The following is a 25,024-nucleotide window of genomic DNA, read 5'->3' on the forward strand; positions in this document are numbered from 1 at the left end:
TGTGCGGAAGGGTCAATTTATGACGACCATAGATCTGAAGGATGCAAACCTTCACATTCAGATTCACCAGGATCATCACCAATATCTCCGCTTTGCTTTCCTGGACGAACATTATCAATTTATACAGTACTGTGCAAAAGTCTTAGGCCACCATTGAATTTCTTGTTTTAGCAATGGTATAATACAATATATAATTATTTCTCAGTCCCTTTATTAGAATACAACCATAAAAAATAGTATATGTGTATGCAGTATTAAAAAACAGAAAAAATACAGCTTCTATTGGCTAAAGGGGCAAGTATTTAAAGGGACATAATACTCATATGCTAAATCACTTGAAACTGATGCAGTATAACTGTAAAAAGCTGACAGGAAAATATCACCTGAGCATCTCTATGTAAAAAAGGAAGATATTTTACCTCACAATTTCCTCAGCTCAGCAGAGTAAGTTCTGTGTAAAAAGTTATACTTCACCTGCTCCCAGCTGCAGGTAAAAAATAAAAAAAAAATGAAGAAATGAACAGCAGCCAATCAGCATCAGCAGTGCTGAGGTCATGAACTCTTACTGTGATCTCATGAGATTTGACTTAACTCTCATGAGATTTCATAGTAAGCTTCCTTTACCTGATTGGTGAAATAATATGAGAGTTCACGAGGCTCATCCTTTCAGCTTTTCCAGGACAGACACACTAAAATGCTGCTTAGAAATCCTTTACAATGGGAGGTGGCTACTGAGGAACTTTTGAGGTAAAATATATTTCTTTTTTACATAGAGATGTTCAGGTGATATTTTCTAGTCAGCTTTTTACAGCTATGCTGCATCACTTTAAAGTGTTTAAAAATTTGGGTATTATGGCCCTTTAATGTTACTTCCCCTTATACTTGAGCAATAGAAGGAACCTGACTCTAGTAACCCTAAATGGAATGGAACCCTAATGTTATTGCTAACACCTTTATTTGCCCTACTATTTCATGACTGCTTTGGAACAGGACTATTACACCAGGTTTGTATGGTATGAGTTAAATTACTTGGAAGCTTGCTAATAAGACCAACTTTAAAATCACATCATTCCATTCAAAATGCCAAAGATCACAGAATTTGACATACATAAAATCATACTTTTGCATCTGCAAGGCGACTCTCAAAAGGAAAACAGCAAATAAACTGGATACTCAAGATTTGGTATTCAAGCTGTTATAAAGAAATTTGAAAAATCAGGAGAGGTCAAGGACAAAAAAGGGGCTAAGAAAGCTTTCAAAATCTGATAAGTTTCTCTGAGTTTCTTCTTTGAGAGATCAGAAGAATTCCAGCAAGGACCTGGCTCAGCATCTTGGGATGTCAAGTTGACCCTTCTACAGTCCGAAGAAGCTTAATCAAGAATGGTCTTTGTGGAATGGTAACAGCCAAGAAACCTCTTTTTCAGGGTAAAAAGGCTAAGATATGCTAAAGCTCACAAAGATTGGTATGAAGATCAGTGGAAAAAATTGTTGACAATATGTGAGAAGAAGATTTAGAGAGAGATGAGTTATTGTGTCCTTCATTAAAACATTGTGGAGGGTCTGTCCTGGTTTGGGGCTGTATTTCTGCCTGTGTTGTTGGTGATATTGTCTGTATTAATGGGATCATGAATGCTGAAAAGTACTAACAGGTTTTAATTCATCATGCCATGGAAAGCGCCTGATTGGGAATAGTTTTATTTTTCAGCATTATAACGATCCCAAGCACACTGCTAATACAGTGAAATCCATATTTGGAGAGAATATCAGCCATTAAACACTGACAGTGATGGACTGGCCTCCACAGAGTTCAGACTGAATATTACAGAGGCAGTATGGGATCATCTGGGCAGAGAAAGAAATAAGACAACCTAAATCTAAAGAACTACTCTGAGAAGTGCTGAAAGAAGCCTGGTATAATATGCCAGAAGATTACTTCAGAAAAGTTCAGGACAGTCTCCCCAAAAGAGCTAAATATCGGCTAGATTTGGAGTTTTGTCGGTAACGACCCGAAAAACTAACGCCCACGTTTTACTGGCCGCACCATAAAAATAACTCTGGTATTGAGAGTCCACATAAAGGCTGCGTTAGGCTCCAAAAAAGGAGCGTAGAGCATTTTTAACGCAGCTTCAACTCTCGATACCAGAGTTGCTTACGGACGCGGCCAGCCTCAAAAACGTGCTCGTGCACGATTCTCCCATAGGAAACAATGGGGCTGTTTGAGCTGAAAAAAAACCTAACACCTGCAAAAAAGCCGCGTTCAGCTCCTAACGCAGCCCCATTGTTTGCTATGCGGTAACCCTTCCGACGTCTGCACTTAACACTCTAACATGTACCCCGAGTCTAAACACCCCTAACCTTACACTTATTAACCCCTAATCTGCCGCCCCCGCTATCGCTGACCCCTGCATATTATTATTAACCCCTAATCTGCCGCTCCGTAAACCGCCGCTACTTACATTATCCTTATGTACCCCTAATCTGCTGCCCCTAACACCGCCGACCCCTATATTATATTTATTAACCCCTAATCTGCCCCCCACAACGTCGCCTCCACCTGCCTACACTTATTAACCCCTAATCTGCCGACCGGACCGCACCGCTATTATAATAAAGTTATTAACCCCTAATCCGCCTCACTAACCCTATCATAAATAGTATTAACCCCTAATCTGCCCTCCCTAACATCGCCGACACCTAACTTCAAACATTAACCCCTAATCTGCCGACCGAATCTCGCCGCTATTCTAATAAATGTATTAACCCCTAAAGCTAAGTCTAACCCTAATACTAACACCCCCCTAAGTTAAATATAATTGAAATCTAACGAAATTAATTAACTCTTATTAAATAAATTATTCCTATTTAAAGCTAACTACTTACCTGTAAAATAAATCCTAATATAGCTACAATATAAATTATAATTATATTATAGCTATTTTAGGATTTATATTTATTTTACAGGTAACTTTGTATTTATTTTAACCAGGTACAATAGCTATTAAATAGTTAAGAAATATTTAATAGCTAAAATAGTTAAAATAATTACAAATTTACCTGTAAAAGAAATCCTAACCTAAGTTACAAATAAACCTAACACTAGACTATCAATAAATTAATTAAATAAACTACCTACAATTACCTACAATTAACCTAACACTACACTATCAATAAATTAATTAAATACAATTGCTACAAATAAATACAATTAAATAAACTAGCTAAAGTACAAAAAATAAAAAAGAACTAAGTTACAAAAAATAAAAAAATATTTACAAACATAAGAAAAATATTACAACAATTTTAAACTAATTACACCTACTCTAAGCCCCCTAATAAAATAACAAAGCCCCCCAAAATAAAAAAATGCCCTACCCTATTCTAAATTACTAAAGTTCAAAGCTCTTTTACCTTACCAGCCCTGAACAGGGCCCTTTGCGGGGCATGCCCCAAGAAGTTCAGCTCTTTTGCCTGTAAAAAAAAACATACAATACCCCCCCCCCAACATTACAACCCATCACCCACATACCCCTAATCTAACCCAAACCCCCCTTAAATAAACCTAACACTAAGCCCCTGAAGATCATCCTACCTTGTCTTCACCATACCAGGTTCACCGATCGGTCCAGAAGAGCTCCTCCGATGTCCTGATCCAAGCCCAAGCGGGGGGCTGAAGAGGTCCATGATCCGGCTGAAGTCTTCATCCAAGCGGGGCAGAAGAGTTCTTCCATCCGATTGAAGTCTTCATCCAAGCGGCATCCATCCGGAGCGAAGCGGCAGCATCCTAAAGACCTCCACCGCGGAACATCCATCCTGGCCGACGACTGAACGACGAATGACGGTTCCTTTAAATGACGTCATCCAAGATGGCGTCCCTCGAATTCCGATTGGCTGATAGGATTCTATCAGCCAATCGGAATTAAGGTAGGAATATTCTGATTGGCTGATGGAATCAGCCAATCAGAATCAAGTTCAATCCGATTGGCTGATCCAATCAGCCAATCAGATTGAGCTTGCATTCTATTGGCTGTTCCGATCAGCCAATAGAATGCAAGCTCAATCTGATTGGCTGATTGGATCAGCCAATCGGATTGAACTTGATTCTGATTGGCTGATGGAATCAGCCAATCAGAATATTCCTACCTTAATTCCGATTGGCTGATAGAATCCTATCAGCCAATCGGAATTCGAGGGACGCCATCTTGGATGACGTCATTTAAAGGAACCGTCATTCGTCGTTCAGTCGTCGGCCAGGATGGATGTTCCGCGGTGGAGGTCTTCAGGATGCTGCCGCTTCGCTCCGGATGGATGCCGCTTGGATGAAGACTTCAATCGGATGGAAGAACTCTTCTGCCCCGCTTGGATGAAGACTTCAGCCGGATCATGGACCTCTTCAGCCCCCCGCTTGGGCTTGGATCAGGACATCGGAGGAGCTCTTCTGGACCGATCGGTGAACCTGGTATGGTGAAGACAAGGTAGGATGATCTTCAGGGGCTTAGTGTTAGGTTTATTTAAGGGGGGTTTGGGTTAGATTAGGGGTATGTGGGTGGTGGGTTGTAATGTTGGGGGGCTTGGGTATTGTATGGTTTTTTTACAGGCAAAAGAGCTGAACTTCTTGGGGCATGCCCCGCAAATGGCCCTGTTCAGGGCGGGTAAGGTAAAAGAGCTTTGAACTGTAGTAATTTAGAATAGGGTAGGGCATTTTTTTATTTTGGGGGGCTTTGTTATTTTATTAGGGGGCTTAGAGTAGGTGTAATTAGTTTAAAATTGTTGTAATATTTTTCTTATGTTTGTAAATATTTTTTTATTTTTTGTAACTTAGTTCTTTATTTTTTGTACTTTAGCTAGTTTATTTAATTGTATTTATTTGTAGCAATTGTATTTAATTAATTTTTTGATAGTGTAGTGTTAGGTTAATTGTAGGTAGTTTATTTAATTAATTTATTGATAGTCTAGTGTTAGGTTTATTTGTAACTTAGGTTAGGATTTCTTTTACAGGTAAATTTGTAATTATTTTAACTATTTTAGCTATTAAATATTTCTTAACTATTTAATAGCTATTGTACCTGGTTAAAATAAATACTAAGTTACCTGTAAAATAAATATTAATCCTAAAATAGCTATAATATAATTATAATTTATATTGTAGCTATATTAGGATTTATTTTACAGGTAAGTATTTAGCTTTAAATAGGAATAATTTATTTAATAAGAGTTAATTTATTTCGTTAGATTTAAATTATATTTAAGTTAGGGGGGTGTTAGTGTTAGGGTTAGACTTAGCTTTAGGGGTTAATACATTTATTAGAATAGCGGTGAGCTCCGGTCGGCAGATTAGGGGTTAATACTATTTATTATAGGGTTAGTGAGGCGGATTAGGGGTTAATAACTTTATTATAGTAGCGCTCAGGTCCGCTCGGCAGATTAGGGGTTAATAAGTGTAGGCAGGTGGAGGCGACGTTGTGGGGGGCAGATTAGGGGTTAATAAATATAATATAGGGGTCGGCGGTGTTAGGGGCAGCAGATTAGGGGTACATAGGGATAATGTAGCTGGCGGCGGCGTGCGGACGGCAGATTAGGGGTTAATAAGTGTAGGTAGCTGGCGGCGACGTTGTGGGGGGCAGATTAGGGGTTAATAAATATAATACAGGGGTCGGCGGTGTTAGGGGCAGCAGATTAGGGGTACATAAGGATAACGTAGGTGGCGGTCGGCAGATTAGGGGTTAAAAAAATTATTCGAGTGTCGGCGATGTGGGGGGGCCTCGGTTTAGGGGTACATAGGTAGTTTATGGGTGTTAGTATACTTTAGAGTACAGTAGTTAAGAGCTTCATGAACCGGCGTTAGCCCAGAAAGCTCTTAACTACTGACTTTTTTCCTGCGGCTGGAGTTTTGTCGTTAGATTTCTGACGCTCACTTCAGACACGACTCTAAATACCGGAGTTAGGAAGATCCCATTGAAAAGATAGGATACGCAATTGACGTAAGGGGATCTGCGGTATGGAAAAGTCGCGGCTGAAAAGTGAGCGTTAGACCCTATTTTGAGTGACTCTAAATACCGGCGGTAGCCTAAAACCACCGTTAGGAGCCTGTAACGCTGGTTTTCAGGGCTACCGCCAAACTCCAAATCTAGGTCAAAGTGTTTAGTGCCAAGGGAGGTTTCACTAAATACTGACTCCCGCCTGAAGAAGCCATTTTGTTCTGAAAATTATATTTCTTCTGTTAAGTGTGATCAGTCCACGGGTCATCATTACTTGTGGGATATTAACTGCTCCCCTACAGGAAGTGCAAGAGGATTCACCCAGCAGAGTTGCTATATAGCTCCTCCCCTCTACGTCACCCCCAGTCATTCTCTTGCACCCAACGACTAGATAGGATGTGTGAGAGGACTATGGTGATATATTTAGTTTTTATATCTTCAATCAAAAGTTTGTTGTTTTATAATAGCACCGGAGTGTGTTATTCCTTCTCTGGTAGAATTTGAAGAAGAATCTACCTGAGTTTTTTTCTATGATTTTAGCCGGAGTAGTTAAGATCATATTGCTGTTTCTCGGCCATCTGAGGAGAGGCAAACTTCAGATCAGGGGACAGCAGGCAGATTAATCTGCAAAGAGGTATGTAGCAGCTTATTATTTTCTGACATGGAATTGATGAGAAAATCCTGCCATACCGTTATAATGTAAACCCAGCCTTGAATGCAGTAGATGTAGCTGATATCAGGCTGTCATGTATGTATATTTTATACTTCTCTGGTTTTTAGACTGTATACATAGACTTAACCTAATTTGCAGGGACTTGCAATAGGTTTTAAATGACAATTAATTATTGAGGTAAAACGTTTTTTTGCTGGCATGTAAAAACGTTTTTTTTCTCTGAGGTACTGGGTGAAAAAATGTTTTGGGCACTATTTTTCCACTTGGCAATAGTTTTGATTTAAATTAGAGCAGTTCACTGATCCCTCTCACTGTTATGTGTGTGGGGGAGGGGCCATTTTGGTGCTTTCACTATGCATCAGAAAAAACTCAGTCAGAGATTCATTTTCTTCCTGCATGATCCGGTTCATCTCTACAGAGTTCAGGGATCTCCAAAGCCTTTTTTGAGGGAAGTAATCATTACAGCAGAGCTGTGCTGATTGTATTGACTGTGATAAAAAAATAAAATAAAAAAAAAAAAAAAACGTTTATTTGTGTATTTTTTTTCTGCTGCCTGGGTTAGTTATCATTTGCTGAGGGGAACAATCCTTTGCTAAAACTGTATATTCTGACAAAGATTGATGCTATAACTTAATTATTTTAACTGTTATAATATTTTTCTGTGCTTCTTAAAGGCACAGTTCGTTTTTATATTATTTGTAAATTACTTTGTAAAGTATTTCTAAGTTGCTGTTTATTTGCTAGTGTGTTAAACATGTCTGATTCAGAGGAATATCTCTGTGCTATATGTGTTAATGCCAAAGTGGAGCCCAATAGAAATTTATGTACTAAATGTATTGATGCTATTTTAAAAAACAGTCAATCTGTACAAATTGAACATATTTCACCAAACAACGAGGGGAGAGTTATGCCGACTAACTCGCCTCACGTGTCAGTACCTGCATCTCCCGCTCAGGAGGTGCGTGATATTGTAGCGCCGAGTACATCTGGGCGGCCATTACAAATCACATTACAAGATATGGCTACTGTTATGACTGAAGTTTTGGCTAAACTACCAGAACTAAGAGGTAAACGTGATCACTCTGGGGTGAGAACAGAGTGCGCTGATAATGCAAGGGCCATGTCTGATACTGCGTCACAGTTTGCAGAACGTGAAGACGGAGAGCTTCATTCTGTGGGTGACGGTTCTGATCCAAATAAACTGGACTCAGACATTTCAAATTTTAAATTTAAGCTTGAGAACCTCCGTGTGTTACTAGGGGAGGTATTAGCGGCTCTGAATGATTGTAACACAGTTGCAATCCCAGAAAAAATGTGTAGGTTGGATAAATATTTTGCGGTACCGACGAGTACTGACGTTTTTCCTATACCTAAGAGACTTACTGACATTGTTACTAAGGAGTGGGATAGACCCGGTGTGCCTTTCTCACCCCCTCCTATATTTAGAAAAATGTTTCCAATAGACGCCGCCACACGGGATTTATGGCAAATGGTCCCTAAGGTGGAGGGAGCAGTTTCTACTTTAGCTAAGCGTACCACTATCCCAGTGGAGGATAGCTGTGCTTTTTCAGATCCAATGGATAAAAAATTAGAGGGTTACCTTAAGAAAATGTTTGTTCAACAAGGATTTATATTGCAACCTCTTGCATGTATTGCGCCTGTCACGGCTGCAGCAGCATTTTGGTTTGAGTCTCTGGAAGAGACACTTCAATCATCCACACTAGATGACATCACACACAAACTTAAATTCCTTAAGTTAGCTAATTCATTTATTTCAGATGCCGTAGTACATTTAACTAAACTTGCGGCTAAAAATTCAGGATTCGCCATTCAGGCACGCAGAGCTCTGTGGCTGAAATCCTGGTCAGCTGATGTTACGTCTAAATCTAAATTGCTTAATATTCCTTTCAAAGGGCAGACCTTATTCGGGCCCGGCTTGAAAGAGATTATTGCTGACATTACAGGAGGTAAAGGTCATGCCCTGCCTCAGGACAAGGCCAAAGCCAAGGCTAGACAGTCCAATTTTCGTTCCTTTCGTAATTTCAAAGCAGGAGCAGCATCAACTTCCTCTGCACCAAAACAGGAAGGAGCTGTTGCTCGCTACAGACAAGGCTGGAAACCTAACCAGTCCTGGAACAGGGGCAAACAGGCCAGAAAACCTGCTGCTGCCCCTAAGACAGCATGAATTGAGGGCCCCCGATCCGGGACCGGATCTAGTGGGGGGCAGACTTTCCCTCTTCGCCCAGGCTTGGGCAAGAGATGTTCAGGATCCCTGGGCGTTAGAGATCATATCTCAGGGATACCTTCTGGACTTCAAATCCTCTCCCCCAAGAGGGAGATTTCATCTGTCAAGGTTGTCAACAAACCTAACAAAGAAGGAAGCGTTTCTACGCTGCGTACAAGATCTTTTATTAATGGGAGTGATCCATCCAGTTCCGCGGTTGGAACAAGGACAAGGGTTTTACTCAAATCTGTTTGTAGTTCCCAAAAAAGAGGGAACCTTCAGGCCAATCTTGGATTTAAAGATCCTAAACAAATTCCTAAGAGTTCTATCGTTCAAGATGGAAACTATTCGAACAATTTTGCCCATGATCCAAGAGGGTCAGTACATGACCACAGTGGATTTAAAGGATGCTTACCTTCACATACCGATTCATAGAAGTCATTACCGGTATCTAAGGTTTGCCTTTTTAGACAGGCATTACCAGTTTGTAGCTCTTCCATTCGGACTGGCTACGGCTCCAAGAATCTTCACAAAGGTTCTGGGCACTCTTCTGGCGGTACTAAGACCGCGAGGAATTTCAGTAGCTCCGTACTTAGACGACATACTGATACAAGCTTCAAGCTTTCAAACTGCCAAATCTCATACAGAGATAGTACTGGCATTTCTAAGGTCGCATGGATGGAAAGTGAACGAAGAGAAAAGTTCTCTCTTTCCACTCACAAGAGTTCCCTTCCTGGGGACTCTGATAGATTCTGTAGAAATGAAGATTTACCTGACAGAGGACAGGTTAACAAAACTTCAAAATGCATGCCGTGTCCTTCATTCCATTCAACACTCTAAATCTGAATCAAGAGACCAGAAATTCTCTTCTATGGTGGCTTTATCGGCCACATCTGTCCAGGGGAATGCCATTCAGCAGGCCAGACTGGTCAATTGTAACAACAGACGCCAGCCTACTAGGTTGGGGCGCTGTCTGGAATTCTCTGAAGGCTCAGGGACTATGGAATCAGGAGGAGAGTCTTCTTCCAATAAACATTCTGGAATTGAGAGCAGTCCTCAATGCTCTTCTGGCTGGGCCCCAGTTAAGAACTCGGGGGTTCATCAGGTTCCAGTCGGACAACATCACGACTGTAGCTTATATCAACCATCAGGGAGGGACAAGAAGCTCCCTAGCAATGATGGAAGTATCGAAGATAATTCGCTGGGCAGAGTCTCACTCTTGCCACCTGTCTGCAATCCACATCCCGGGAGTGGAGAACTGGGAGGCGGATTTCTTAAGTCGTCAGACTTTTCATCCGGGGGAGTGGGAACTTCATCCAGAGGTCTTTGCCCAAATACTTCGACGTTGGGGCAAACCAGAGATAGATCTCATGGCGTCTCGACAGAACGCCAAGCTTCCGCGCTACGGGTCCAGATCCAGGGATCCGGGAGCGGTCCTGATAGATGCCTTGACAGCACCATGGACCTTCAGGATGGCTTATGTGTTTCCACCTTTCCCGATGCTTCCTCGATTGATTGCCAGAATCAAACAGGAGAAAGCATCAGTGATTCTAATAGCGCCTGCATGGCCACGCAGGACTTGGTATGCAGATCTGGTGGACATGTCATTCTGTCCACCTTGGTCGTTACCTCTGAAACAGGACCTTCTGATTCAGGGTCCTTTCAAACATCAAAATCTAACTTCTCTGAAGCTGACTGCTTGGAAATTGAACGCTTGATCTTATCAAAGCGTGTTTTTTCTGAGTCAGTTATTGATACCTTAATACAGGCTAGGAAGCCTGTTACCAGAAAGATTTCCCATAAAATATGGCGTAAATACCTATATTGGTGCGAATCCAAAGGTTACTCTTGGAGTAAGGTTAGGATTCCTAGGATATTGTCTTTTCTACAAGAAGGTTTAGAAAAGGGGTTATCCGCTAGTTCCTTAAAGGGACAGATCTCAGCTCTGTCCATTCTGTTACACAAGCGTCTGTCAGAAGTTCCAGACGTTCAGGCTTTTTGTCAGGCTTTGGCCAGGATTAAACCTGTGTTTAAAGCTGTGGCTCCACCATGGAGTTTAAACCTTGTTCTTAACGTTTTACAGGGTATTCCGTTTGAACCCCTTCATTCCATTGATATAAAGTTGTTATCTTGGAAAGTTCTATTTTTAATGGCTATTTCCTCGGCTCGAAGAGTCTCTGAGTTATCAGCCTTACATTGTGATTCTCCTTATTTGATTTTTCACTCGGATAAGGTAGTTCTGCGTACTAAACCTGGGTTCTTACCTAAGGTAGTCACTAACAGGAATATCAATCAGGTGATTGTTGTTCCATCCTTGTGCCCAAATCCTTCTTCGAGGAAGGAACGTCTTTTGCACAATCTGGATGTAGTTCGTGCCCTTAAATTTTATTTACAGGCAACTAAAGATTTTCGACAAACGTCTTCCCTGTTTGTTGTTTACTCTGGTCAGAGGAGAGGTCAAAAAGCTTCTGCTACCTCTCTCTCTTTTTGGCTTCGTAGCATAATTCGTTTAGCTTATGAGACTGCTGGACAGCAGCCTCCTGAAAGAATTACAGCTCATTCCACTAGAGCTGTGGCTTCCACTTGGGCCTTTAAGAATGAGGCCTCTGTTGAACAGATTTGCAAGGCTGCAACTTGGTCTTCGCTTCATACTTTTTCCAAATTTTACAAATTTGACACTTTTGCTTCCTCGGAGGCTATTTTTGGGAGAAAGGTTCTTCAGGCAGTGGTTCCTTCTGTATAAAGAGCCTGCCTATCCCTCCCGTCATCCGTGTACTTTTGCTTTGGTATTGGTATCCCACAAGTAATGATGACCCGTGGACTGATCACACTTAACAGAAGAAAACATAATTTATGCTTACCTGATAAATTCCTTTCTTCTGTAGTGTGATCAGTCCACGGCCCGCCCTGTTTTTTAAGGCAGGTAAATATTTTTTAAATTATACTCCAGTCACCACTACACCCTTGGCTTCTCCTTTCTCGTTGGTCCTTGGTCGAATGACTGGAGGTGACGTAGAGGGGAGGAGCTATATAGCAACTCTGCTGGGTGAATCCTCTTGCACTTCCTGTAGGGGAGCAGTTAATATCCCACAAGTAATGATGACCCGTGGACTGATCACACTACAGAAGAAAGGAATTTATCAGGTAAGCATAAATTATGTTATTTTTTTTATATTTTGTGTACATATTTCCTGTATTTTCTGTTTTTATCTTAATGAAGAGACCAAAAAGTAAATAAGGATGGTCATTAAAACTTTGCTAAAACAACAAATCTAATGTGGCCTAAGTCTTTTGCACAGTACTGTAACTCTCCCATTTGGTTTAGCTACAGCTCCCACAATCTTTACAAAGGTGCTAGGATCTCCTTGCTTTGGTCAGATCACAGGGGATTGCCGTGACTCCGTACTTGGATGACATATTGGTTCAAGCTCCATCTTAACATTTAGCGACCTCTCACACAGAGAAGTTATTCTGGTATCTTCAGACGCATGGTTTGAAGTTAAACCTAGAAAAAGATTATATATATTTTTAAACTATAAAAATTCTGGTGTAGACTGTCCCTTTAAGGGTCAGATTTTTTTTCTGTTTTGTTACATAAGCAGTTTGCTCATTTGCCAGATGTTCAGTCGTTTGTTCAAGCGATTGCTAGAATTAGACCTGTTTTCAAACCTATTTTTCCTCCATGGAGCCGTAATCTTTTTCAAGATTTCTTCAACAGGCTCCGATTGAGCCTATGCATTCTATTGATTATTACTTTCTTGGAAAGTGTTGTTTATGTTCGCTATTTCCTCTGCTCATAGAGTATCTGAATAGTCTGCCCTTCAGTGTGATCCACCTTATATAGTTTTTCATTCAGAAAAGGGCTGTACTGAGGACAATGATGGGTTTTTTACCCTAAGGTTGTCTCAACTAATAATATTAATCAAGAAATTGTTGTGCTGTCCCAATCCTCCTTCCTCTAAAGAGAAGCTGTTACATAATCTGGATGTAGTTTGAAGTTCTATCTTCTATCTTCACGCTGCCAAGGAGTTGTGTCAATCTTCTTCCTTTTTATCCTGTATTCTGGTAAGCGCAAGGGTCAGAAGGCCACAGCAGTTACTTTATCTTTCTGGCTTTCAAAGTCTGATTCGTATAGCTTATATAGAAGCGGGTCAGCAGCCTCCATTTCGGATTTTGGCAAATTCTACCCATGAGGTGTCTTCTTCCTGGGCCTTAAAGAATGAAACTTCAGTTGAACAAATATGTAAGGCAGCTACTTGGTCCTCATTGCATACACAATTTTACAGATTTGATGTTTTTGCCTCAGCTAAGGCACCTTTTGGGAGAAAGGCTCTTCAAGCGATGTGCCTAGTACTTAGGACTGCCTTCCCTACCTTTCCCTCCCTAAATATTTGTGGACTTTACAGCTTGGGTATTGGTTTCCCATAGGTAATGAATGGTTTTCGTGGACTCTCACTGCCATTAGAAAGAAAACATAATTTATACTTACCTGATAAATTATTTTCTTTCTTGGCAGTGAGAGTCCACAAAGCCGCCCTGTAATAATGTAGTGGCGGCAGTCTTGGCACCTCTATACCCCATTTATTTCTCTTCTTTTCCTTATCCTCGGCTTGAGCTACTGAGAGGGTAGGGGAAGTGGGAGGGATATTTAATGCTCTGTTTGGGGTGTCTTTGCCTTCTCCTGGTGGAGTATTTTCCATAAATTATGAATGGATTTCTTGGACTCTCACTGATTAGGAATTTTTTTTTTATCAGGTAAGCATAAATTGTTATTCTCTTTTCCTGCCTTCTTCTCTTTTGTTTTGGCTATACACAGCATGGATTTGATTGAAATCAAATTGATTGAAATCATGATTTATATCACAATTAAAATCACCTGCATAGGTTTTCAGATTATTTTCCAGGTATATAAGACCATTACCGATTTGGTTATGCATCAATTAGATATGCATAGATACGTAGATAATTGAAATCTATAAAATGATTGGGAGGCGAACTATCTCTTGTTTATTAGGTTAATCATTCATGTTTGATCAACTTTTCAGCTCTACTTTATTGGGATGAGAAAAATGATTACCTTAATAATAAATGATTTTATTTAACTAAAGAAAAAAAATCTTTAATAATAAAAATTTAAATAGTTTTATTTAACTAAAACAATAGCATTATATTTCATTTTTAATGCTTGCCCGTCACTCCTTACTCTTAGATCCTTGTGCAGGCTTATTCCACTCTAAACAATATTCTACTGATTGAGCCTTCTGAAACATAGTATGGACTGAGTCTGTGTACATAGATTTGCAGGGGAGTAATGGCATTAAAGGGACAGTAAAATCAAAATAAACTTTCATGAACAGATAGAACATGCAATTTTCAGATTTACTTCACTTATTTAAAGGGCCATAATACCCAAATGTTTAAACACTTGAAAGTGATGCAGCATAGCTGTAAAAAGCTGATTAGAAAATATCACTTGAACATCTCTATGTAAAAAAGAAAGATATTTTACCTCAAAAGTTCCTCAGTAGCCACCTCCCATTGTAAAGGATTTCTAAGCAGCATTTTAGTGTGTTTGTCCTGGGACATCTGAAGGGACTAGCATCGTGCACTCTCATATTATTTCACCAATCAGGTAAAGGAAGCTTACTATGAAATCTCATGAGAGTTAAGTCAAATCTCATGAGATCACAGTAAGAGTTCATGACCTCAGCACTGCTGATGCTGATTGGCTGCTGTTCATTTCTTCATTTTTTTTATTTTTTTTTACCTGCAGCTGGGAGCAGCTGAGTATAACTTTTTACACAGAACTTACTCTGCTGAGCTGAGGAAATTGTGAGGTAAAATATCTTCCTTTTTTACATAGAGATGCTCAGGTGATATTTTCCTGTCAGCTTTTTACAGTTATACTGCATCAGTTTCAAGTGATTTAGCATATGAGTATTATGTCCCTTTAATTTTCTTTGTTCTCTTGGTATCCATTGTTGAAATATATACATAGGTAGGCTCAGAAGCACTGCACTACTGTGAGCTAGCTGATTGTCACTGTCTCACCCAATATTTTCAGCTTGGCCCCTGTAGAGCATTGCTGTTTTTCAACAAAGGATAACAAAAGAATGAATACAATTTAATAATAGTAAAGTAAATCGTAAATCTGACAATTGTATGCTCTATGATTGTCCCTTTAAGGTCTTTTTCCTCAACTTTGTATGTTTTTTTATAATATTTTTGCTGTGAAGAAGGGGCATGTTAATTCTTCAGACCCAAATTCCCAGTTTCAGTGGAGCGCTAATTTATTGTGCGCCCGTAAATGTTCAAATTCGCCCTTTTATGGGCACTCGATGTATAACCAGCCATTACAAGTGGCTTTTTATCACTACCATGAGCTCACGGTAGCAATTAGCAATTTGAAACTTAAAGGGACACTGAACCCAAAAATTTTGTTTTGTAATTCAGAAAGAGCATGCAATTTTAAGCAACTTTCTAATTTACTCCTATTATCAATTTTTCTTTGTTCTCTTGCTATCTTTATTTGAAAAAGAAGGCATCTATGCTTTTTTTGGGTTCAGTACTCTAGACAGCAATTTTTTATTGGTGGATGAATTTATCCACCAATCAGCAAGGACAACCCAGGTTGTTCACTAAAAATGGGCCGGCATTTAAACTTACATTCTTGCATTTTAAATACAGATACCAAGAGAATGAAGAACATTTTATCATAGGAGTAAATTAGAAAGTTGCTTAAAATTTCATGCTCAATCTGAATCATGAATGAAAAAATTTGGGTACAGTGTCCCTTTAACCAGAGATCCAGGGGCGGACTGACAAGTCGGGCAAATCGTCCCTTGTCCGAGGGCCCGTATTCTTAGGGGGCCCCCTGGCCACTGCAAGATAAGGCATGCATCATTCATGCTGCAGCAAGTTTTTTTTATATTTAAATGTATTATATATTATTATTTTAGTCCGCCCCTGATACAAGCTTGGATTTTGTACTGGAAGATGGTGGGGGAGGGGCGCTCTCGCTTTGGTGCCGGTGGAGTGAATTAGTGTGTGGGGTTGTCACGATCGTGTGAACTGGAGGAGCGGTAAGTCCTGGCCTGGCATATACATGCAGCATGGAGCCCCCAAACCTCCAATACATCCGCTTCCCATCGCTGCACAACTTACTCCCTTCATTGCGCTAAGTTCTGATGGCATGAAAATGAGGCTTCCAGCGTGCGCTGGTATTACTAAGTGAAACGCAAATATCTCTTTCGAGGAAACAGTATTTTGCCCTCCACTTGTAATCTAGCCCAATATGTGATACTATCTTCAAAATAGAAAAGTTTCCCAAAATAATCTTACAGTAACATCTGGGGAGTTTCGAGTAAAGGTGGGAGGGATTTTTAAGGGCTCTTTAAGTTTTGGGTTTGGGTTTTTCTTGCCAGGAGTATAATTCACAGTGCTAAAATAGAAACAAAAGAAGGCACTTAAATTATACAATATCATTAAGACTGGCTATCCCTTCTTAGAGAACCAACCCAAATTAGGATATTCACAAAGAAAGCACACATCTCAAAGTGCAAATGAAACAATCTGGGAGAATTAGGAGCTCTCCAGCTAGCTCACCACCGTTATAGGTGCTGGAGTCCTTATGCTCACTGCCACTAATACTTGTTAACAGTATAAAGTGTAATGAAACAGTCAGAATACATTGAGTCTCTGTATAGTCTGTATTGTTGAAGAAGAGCCGACCTGGGCACATTACTAGAGGGACATAGACTATCACCCTTTACCGCATTGGTGGCACCTCGGTTATCTTTTTGGACTACTTTTTCAAATGGGACTAAGATTGTATTATAATTCCCAGTAATGGATTGTGGATGCTCACCACCATGAAATAAATAAATTTATCAGGTAAGCATAAATGATATTTTCCTCTCTTTGTGATTTTTTCCTTACTGTTTTTCAGGGAACTCCTGCCCAGAGGCGATCCCTAGTCCCTCAGCTCAGAAGTGGGAAATTTAATGTTCTCTTAACAACCTATGAGTACATTATAAAGGATAAGCACATCCTTGCAAAGGTAAGTTTTAATATGCTTTTTATATTTTAATTTTGTATAATAATGACTGTGATTATTATGTCTAAATGTCACCATTCCCCTTAAGTAAGGACCAAAACAAATATAATGACTTACTTAGTAAATAAAAAGTATTTTTGAAAGCCTTGTGTAAAATGAACTCCATAATTATAGTTATACTTTCTTCTGTGTTGAATATTTTTTTTATGCTTACCAGAATAAATTCCTTTCCTTCCTGGCAGGGAGAGTCCACGACTTCATTCCTTACTGTTGGAAAATACAACACCGACCACCAGGAGGAGGCAAAGACACCACAACCAAAGGCTTAAATATCCCTCCCACTTCCCCTATCACCCATTTATTCTGCCGAGGGAACAAGGAAACGTAGGAGAAACATCAGGGTTTAACGGTGCCAGAAGAAATAATATAAAAAGGGAGCAGCCCATCAAAAAATAAATTACGGGCGGGGTCATGAACTCTCCCTGGCCAGGAAGGAAATAAATTTATCTGGTAAGCATAAATTATGTTTTCCTTCATTACTGTTGGGAAAACTATACCCAAGCTCCAGAGAACACTGAATGAATAACGGGAGGGAACAAAAAAAGAGGCGGACCCTATTCTGAGGGCACCACAGCCTGTAAAACTTTTCTCCTGAAAGCTGCTTCAGTCGAAGCAAACACATCAAACTTGTAAAATTTAGAAAACGTCTGTAAGGAGGGCCAGGTAGCCACCTTACAAATCTGATCCATTGAGGCTTTGTTCTTAAACGCCCAGGAGGAAGCCACTGCTCTAGTGGAATGAGCCGTTATCCTCTCAGGAGGCTGCTGTCTCATAAACTAAGCGGATGATACTCCTCAACCAGAAAGATAGGGAAGCTGTAGTAGCCTTCTGCCCCTTACGCTTCCCTGTATAGATGACAAACAAAGAGGAAGATTGTCTGAATTCCTTAGTAGCCTGAAGATAAAACTTCAAGGCACGAATCACATCCAGATTGTGAAGCAAGCGTTTCTTCGCTGAAGAAGGATTTGGAAACAAGGAAGCAACAACAATTTCTTGATTAATGTTACGGTCTGACACCACCTTAGGGAGGAACCCTAATTTAGTAGGTAAAACTGCATTATCAGCATGGAAAACATAAGGGGAGTCGCACTGTAAAGCAGAAATCTCAGAAGCTCTGCGCGCAGAGGCAATAGCCTGTAAAAAAAAGAACATCCGGAAGCTCAGCCAATCTCTTGTGCAGTAACACCGATAGGGCCGATATCTGTCCCTTCAGGGAACTAGCAGATAGACCCTTCTCCAGTCCGTCCTAGATAAAAGATAAAATTCCGGCAACCTTAACCTTATGCCAGGAAAATCCACGCTCTTCACACCAGTACAAGTAAGTCCTCCGCACTTTATGGTAGATATGACGTGTAACTGGCTTACGAGCTTGAACCAGAATGTCGATAACATTCACAGAGAAACCTCTCTTGGCTAAGACTAAGCGTTCAAACTCCACGCAGTCAGCCTCAGAGAATCTAGATTTTGATGAACAAAGGGCGTCTGTATAAGCAGATCTCTGCGACAAGATAACCTCCACTGAGGAGATTAGGACATCCCCACCAGATCCGCAAACCATGTCCTTCGCGGCCACGATGGAGCAGTCAGAATCACTGATGCTAGCTCCTGCTTGATGCAAGACACCACACGAGGGAGAAGCGGTAATGGAGGATAAAGATATACGAGTCTGAACCTCCATGGTACTGAAAGGGCATCTATCAATTCCGCTGCAAATAACTGTGCAAAACAACCTTATAGTGTAGATACTAATGTTTATTTAAATATATAAAACACAGTATGCAAAATATTCAAACATTGTTGCAACCTCTATACAGAGTGAATGATTACAGTTTTAGTAGCAATTTAAACACTTGAAAATGTTTTACAAGTGAATTGTATCTTAATACATCAATGCCTGCTGGCAGTATAGTGATATCTACTATCAATATAGTACAAAGGAACTGTTCATAATGTTATAATGTTACACAATAATAAAAACAAGTACATACAAAATAAAAATATCTCAATAAAAATGAGTAAAAGTTAACAGCAAGTCGCAACCTACTGGTCTTGCCAGACAACTCAAACAATATACCTACTACGCGTTTCTGGGTCATGCCCCTTCATCAGGTGTAGAGTGAGTAGGGTGCAACTAGCTGTTAAATACTCAATAGACAACCCATTACCAGTTTTACTATAAAATCACAATCTTGGAAAAGGGCATCAAAGAAATAATTCAGGCAATAATGCTAAGATCTTTATATAGAAATTCCGAGAAAAAATTTATTTTTAATAGGACTAAACAAATATACTATCTAGCGGTGTGTACAAAGATAAATCTGCCATTAAAACATTAACTATAAGGGCAACAAAATATATAAAAAAAATATATAGAAAATCACTGCAAATGAATGATTCAGCATACAGCTGTATATTAAATCTAAAAAGATATACAAAGATATATATACACAACAAGAGTGGTGCAATTACTAACATATGATGACTGAAAGAAACAATTTCATTACACACATCTATTGTTACATTCTGTTGAGTACATAGTATAATCCAAAACTAACTTTATAAACGAGTCAACGTTACAAATAATTCATAGTACTGCTACAGTGTCACAAGAACACTGCGGCATACACCCTAAACAGAAATTATTGTATATATGTAGCTGTTAACCTGGACTAGAGGAAAAGGGAAAGAGGGGAATAGGGACATCAATCTGATAGTCCAGCCGGCTTGGGCTACCAGATGACCATCGGGGGGGGGGGGGAGAGGTGAAAGGAAAGTCCAGATTAACATCTACTGGGATATATATATAAATATATTCTATAAAAATACTTTTATGTATATATGAAATGTAAATTTAATGGAAACCATTACAGAAGCTTATGAAACCTTAGCAAATAATATTTTACAAAAAAGATACAAGATTATAATTTTCATTTAAGCCTATTGGTTGTTATGTATTTCATTTAAGTATCCAGTAAGTTTCACGTTGGTTCAGAATTCTTTCACGGTCACCTCTACGATATCGATAGGAATATGGTCAATTCCAAAAAACATGAGATCTTGCTTATTACTTCGATGTACCTGTTTGAAATGCTGAGAAACAGAATTTTAAGAAAACCAGTTTCAATGTTATAAAGATGTTCATAAATTCTTTTACGAAGAGAGCGTGTCGTACGTCCTACGTAAAACAAATTACAGCTACATTACAAAATATATATTACAAAAGTGGAGTCACAATTGATGACATTTCTAACTTGCAATTGTATTTTCTCAAATTGGTATATCAATATCTTCTTAGGGGAATATTTACAGTAATCACACCTCCCACATCTATGCCAACCTTTTGGTGGATCTGAAGTTAGTGTCTGTACTATTGCATTTTCATTTATTCCAGTCTTAGTGTCAATATTTTGTTTCTATTTTTGCCATCTAATAAATTTCTGGCTCATATCAGAGGGGGAAAGAATTGATTTTAAATTCCGCCCTCTTTTACAGATCATACAGTTTCTATCGTGCAAACTTGATCCTAAAAAAGGGTCTTTTTTAAGTAAATGCTAATGTTTATTTACTGTATATTCTTTTTCTTATCTTGACTATAAGTGGGTAACATTCTATTACAAAACTTACTATCCCAATCACTATTTATGATGGTGAAAACTTTAAATGGTTTTGTAAGAGTCCTAACTTTCAAGATGGTGACTATAAGGACTATTCTGCCTTTTGTTCAGCAAGGTCACTTAATGTCCACAATAGACTTACAGGACAATTACCTTCACAGTCCGATTCATCCAGATCACTATCGTTATCTGAGATACTCTTTTTCTAAACAGGCATTACCAATTTGTCGCTCTTCCGTTTGGTCTTGCAACAGCACCAAGAATATTCTTAATAGTTTTAGGTGCCCTTCTATCTGTAATCAGTGAGCAGGGTATTACAGTGTTTCATTATTTGGACGATATCTTGGTACTAGCTCAATAGATTTCCAGATAGATTCAATGTCCATGACTCTATCCCTAACAGAAAAGAGATGTTTGAGATTGGTTTCAGCTTGTCTAAACCTTCAGTCTCTTATCATTCGCTTCAGTGGCTATGTGCATGGAAGTTTTAGGTCTCATGATTGCAGTATCGGACCAGATCCTTTTTACTTGTTTTCATATGAGACCTCTACAGTTTTGCATGTGGCGCCAATGGTGCAGGGATTATACTCAGTTATCACTACTGATATACTTAAATCCCAACCCTCCACTTTCTCTGAATTGGTGGTTATACCATCACCTGATTTTTTTAAGGGGCCTCCTTTGTTTGTCCTACCTGGACTGTGATCATAACAGATGCACGTCTCTCAGGTTGGGGAGCTGTTTGGGGGTCTCTGACAGCACAAGGCGTTTGGAATCCTCGAGAGGCGAGGTTACTAATCTATATCTTAGAACTCTGTGCTATTTTCAAAGCTCTTCAGGCTTGGCCTCTATTAAGAGAGAATCATATATTCGGTTTCAAACAGACAATGTCACAACAGTGGCATATGTCAATCATCAAGGGGGGACTCGCAGTCCCCTAGCATTAAAAGAAGTATCTCTAATACTTTCTTGGACCAAATCCAATTCTTGTCTAATTACTGCGATTCTTATACCAGGTGTAGACAATTTGGAAGCGGAATATCTCAGCTGTCAGATTCTACATCCGGGGAATAGTCTCTCCATCCAGATGTGTTTTATCAGATTGTGCAGACGTGGGGTCCTTAAGACATAGATCTGATGGCCTCTCGTCTAAACAAGAAACTTCTCAGATACCTCTCCAGGTCCAAGGATCCTCAGGCAGAAATGATGAATGCTCTAGCAGTTCCATGGTTTTACCAACCTGCTTTCATTTTTTCACCTCTGGGAGTGATCTCACACAGGTTCTGGTATGCGGACTTTGTCCAAATGTCCAGTTGTCAGACTTGGTCACTTCCTATAAGACCAGACCTTCTGTCTCAAGGCCCAGTTTTCCATCAGGATCTTGCATCTCTAAATTTGAAGGCATGGAAATTGAACACTTAGTCATAGAGGTTTCTCTGACTCAGTAATTAACACTATGATACAGACTCGTAAGTCTGTTTCAAGTAAGATTTATCATAGGGTTTGAAATACCTATATTTCAGGGTATTCCACTCATAATTATTCTTGGCATTCTTTTAGAATTCCTAGGATTTTACAGTTTCTTCAGGATGGTTTGGATAAGGTTTTGTCTGCAAATTCTTTGAAAGGACAAATTTCTGCTCTTTCTGTCTTATTTCATAGAAAGATTGCTAAACTTGATTTGTATCAAACTTGTTATTAAATCTATTTCTCCTCCTTGGAGTTTCAATTTGGTTTTGAAGATTTTACAGGCTCCTCCTTTTGAGCCTATGCTTTTTGAATATTTAATTACTTTCTTGGAAAGTGTTATTCCTTTTGGCTATCTCTTCTGCTAGTAGAGTTTTTGAATTTTCTGCTCTCTTGTGAGTTTCCTTATCTGATTTTCCATCAAGATAAAGCTGTTTTGCGGACTTCATTTAAATTTTTGCCTAAAGTTGTGAATTTTAAAAACATTAATAGGGACATTTTTGTTCCTTCCTTGTGTCCTAATCTTAAGAATTCTCTTGAAAGGTCTTTACATTCTTTGGATGTGGTAAGAGCTTTGAAATATTATGTTGAGGCTACTAAAAATTTCATAAAGACTTCTAGTCTATTTGTTTTTGTTTTTTTCTGGCTCCAGGAAAGGTCAGAAATCCTCTGCCATTTCTCTCTGCATCTTGGTTGAAACATTTGATTCACAAAGCTTATTTGGAGGCGGGGTAGTCTCCGCCTCAGATAATTACAGCTCATTCTACTAGATCAGTTGCCACTTCTTGGGCTTTCAAGAATGAAGCTTCAGTTGATCAAATTTGCAAAGCAGCAACTTGGTCTTCTTTGCATACTTTTACTAAATTTTACCATGTTGATGTGCTTGCTTCTTCGGAAGCAGCCTTTTGTAGAAAGGTTCTTCAGGCAGTTGTCTCAGTTTGATTCAAGTGCCTTTGATTTGAGTTTTTTAAAAATTTTAAGAAAACTTAATTATTTTTTTGGATTTAATTTCTCAGCGGATTTAGCTGTTATTTTATCCCTCCCTCACTAGTGACTCGTGGATTTCCACATCTTGGGTATTATATTCCATATGTCACTAGCTCATGGACTCTTGCCACTTACATAAAAGAAAACATAATTTATGTAAGAATTTACCTGATAAATTAATTTCTTTCATAGTGGCAAGAGTTCATGAGACCCACCCTATTTTTTGTGGTTATGATTTTTTGTATAAAGCACTTTATTTTTTCCAGTTCCTTTTTTGTATGCTTTTTACTCCTTCTTTTATACCTCACTTCTTGGCTACATGTAACTAAGGTATGAGTGAGGTGGTAGATGTATTTATAGGCATTTTGAGGTTTGGGAAACTTTGTCCTCTCCTGGTAAGAATGTATATCCCATACGTCACTTGCTCATGGACTCTTGCCACTTTGAAAGAAATTAATTTATCAGGTAAGTTCTTACTTAAATTATGTTTTTTGCAATCAAGTCTTAAACTGAACCTGCCTCTGATGTTACCATCAGATTTGAGCTGCATGAACACGTATCTACCAAAGCTAAGTGTTTGTTGTATAAAGCTGATCTAAATTCTTCAATTGTGTGGCTCTTGTTTTGACAATTTGCTAAATGCTGATAATATATGAGTACAAATGCACCCATTGTTATTCCATCTCAGTCTAATGTACATAGCATTCCTGCAGAAATGAAATATTTCTTTAATGTAAATGGGAAGAGTCCATGAGCTAATGACGTATGGGATATGCATTCCTACCAGGAGGGGCAAAGTTTCCCAAACCTCAGAATGCCTATAAATATACCTCCCACCACACACATACTTCAGTTTTACAAACTTTGCCTCCTATGGAGGTGGTAAAGTAAGTTTGTGCTTGATTTTTATGTTTTCTTCTATGATAAGCGCTTCTAAGCATTCTGAAGCCCAATTCCTCTGAGTACAGTGTTTGTCAGAGGGACGTGAAGAGAGTAATTGCCTGTTGATTTTTATGGTTTCTTTCACGGAAAATCTTTTTAAGGGTATAAATGCTGTTATTTATTGCGTCATTTTTGGCACAAAAAAATTTTGCCGCAAGTTTCGGCATTCCCTGCGTCTTTATTGACGTTAGTTTGTTTGGCGCAAAGTCGCGCTTGTTATGCGTCATTTCTGGATGTTATTTGGCGCCAAAAAAAATTCACTTTGCGTTGTGCGTCATACTTGGCGGCAAATTTGTTTTTGGTTATATTACCCACATTCCTTTATGCTTCCGGCTATCTTTATATTCAAGACGGCTATGCTGATTGCTTTTTTGCTTAATTGGCATATGCATTTTTTCCCATTCCTAAAACTGCTATATGAGAAAATTGGATATTTTGTTTAAATGTTATTTTTTCTTTTACATTTTGCAAGATGTCTCAGTCTGATCCTGTCTCAGAAGCTACTGTAGGAACCATGCTGCCTGAACATAGTTCTACCAAAGCTAAGTGCATATGTTGTAATCAAGCTGAGATTATATCTCCGGCTATATTATGTAACAGTTGTCATGATAAGCTTTTGCATGCCGATACTGTTTCTATTAGTATTAGTACAGCACCTGTTGTACCTTCAACATCTTATGTACATGATATCCCTGTTGATATGAAAAATTATATTGCTGATACAATACAGAAGTGTATGTCTGCTATTCCACCGTCTAATAAACGTAAAAGGTGTTTTAAAACTTCTCATAAAACTGATGACATTTGTGATGATCCTCTGAAGAGTATCTCTCTGCTTCAGAAGATCCTACCTCAGACATTGAAATTGATAAATCTTCTTATCTTTTTAAGATTGAATATATTCGGTCTTTGTTGAAAGAAGTATTGGTTACTTTGGGTATTTTTACTTTGGGTATTGAGGAGTCTGATCCTCTTGCTAACAAAACCAGTAAATGTTTAAATTCTGTTTTTAAACCTTCTGTGATT

At 39.0% G+C, this 25,024-nt stretch overlaps 1 protein-coding gene across 1 annotated transcript in view; it reads left to right on the forward strand.

Annotated features, from left to right (window-relative positions):
* The window catches only part of SMARCA2 (SWI/SNF related, matrix associated, actin dependent regulator of chromatin, subfamily a, member 2), a 1,314,671-nt gene that overhangs the window by 723,006 nt on the left and 566,641 nt on the right, over positions 1 to 25,024 (forward strand). Inside the window, exon 21 of the mRNA XM_053702540.1 lies at positions 16,821 to 16,931. Coding sequence (XP_053558515.1) covers positions 16,821 to 16,931 — 111 coding nt within the window. The remainder of the gene's footprint in view (positions 1 to 16,820; positions 16,932 to 25,024) is intronic.

This window comes from Bombina bombina, chromosome 2, assembly GCF_027579735.1.
Source record: "Bombina bombina isolate aBomBom1 chromosome 2, aBomBom1.pri, whole genome shotgun sequence".
Lineage (NCBI taxonomy): Eukaryota > Metazoa > Chordata > Amphibia > Anura > Bombinatoridae > Bombina > Bombina bombina.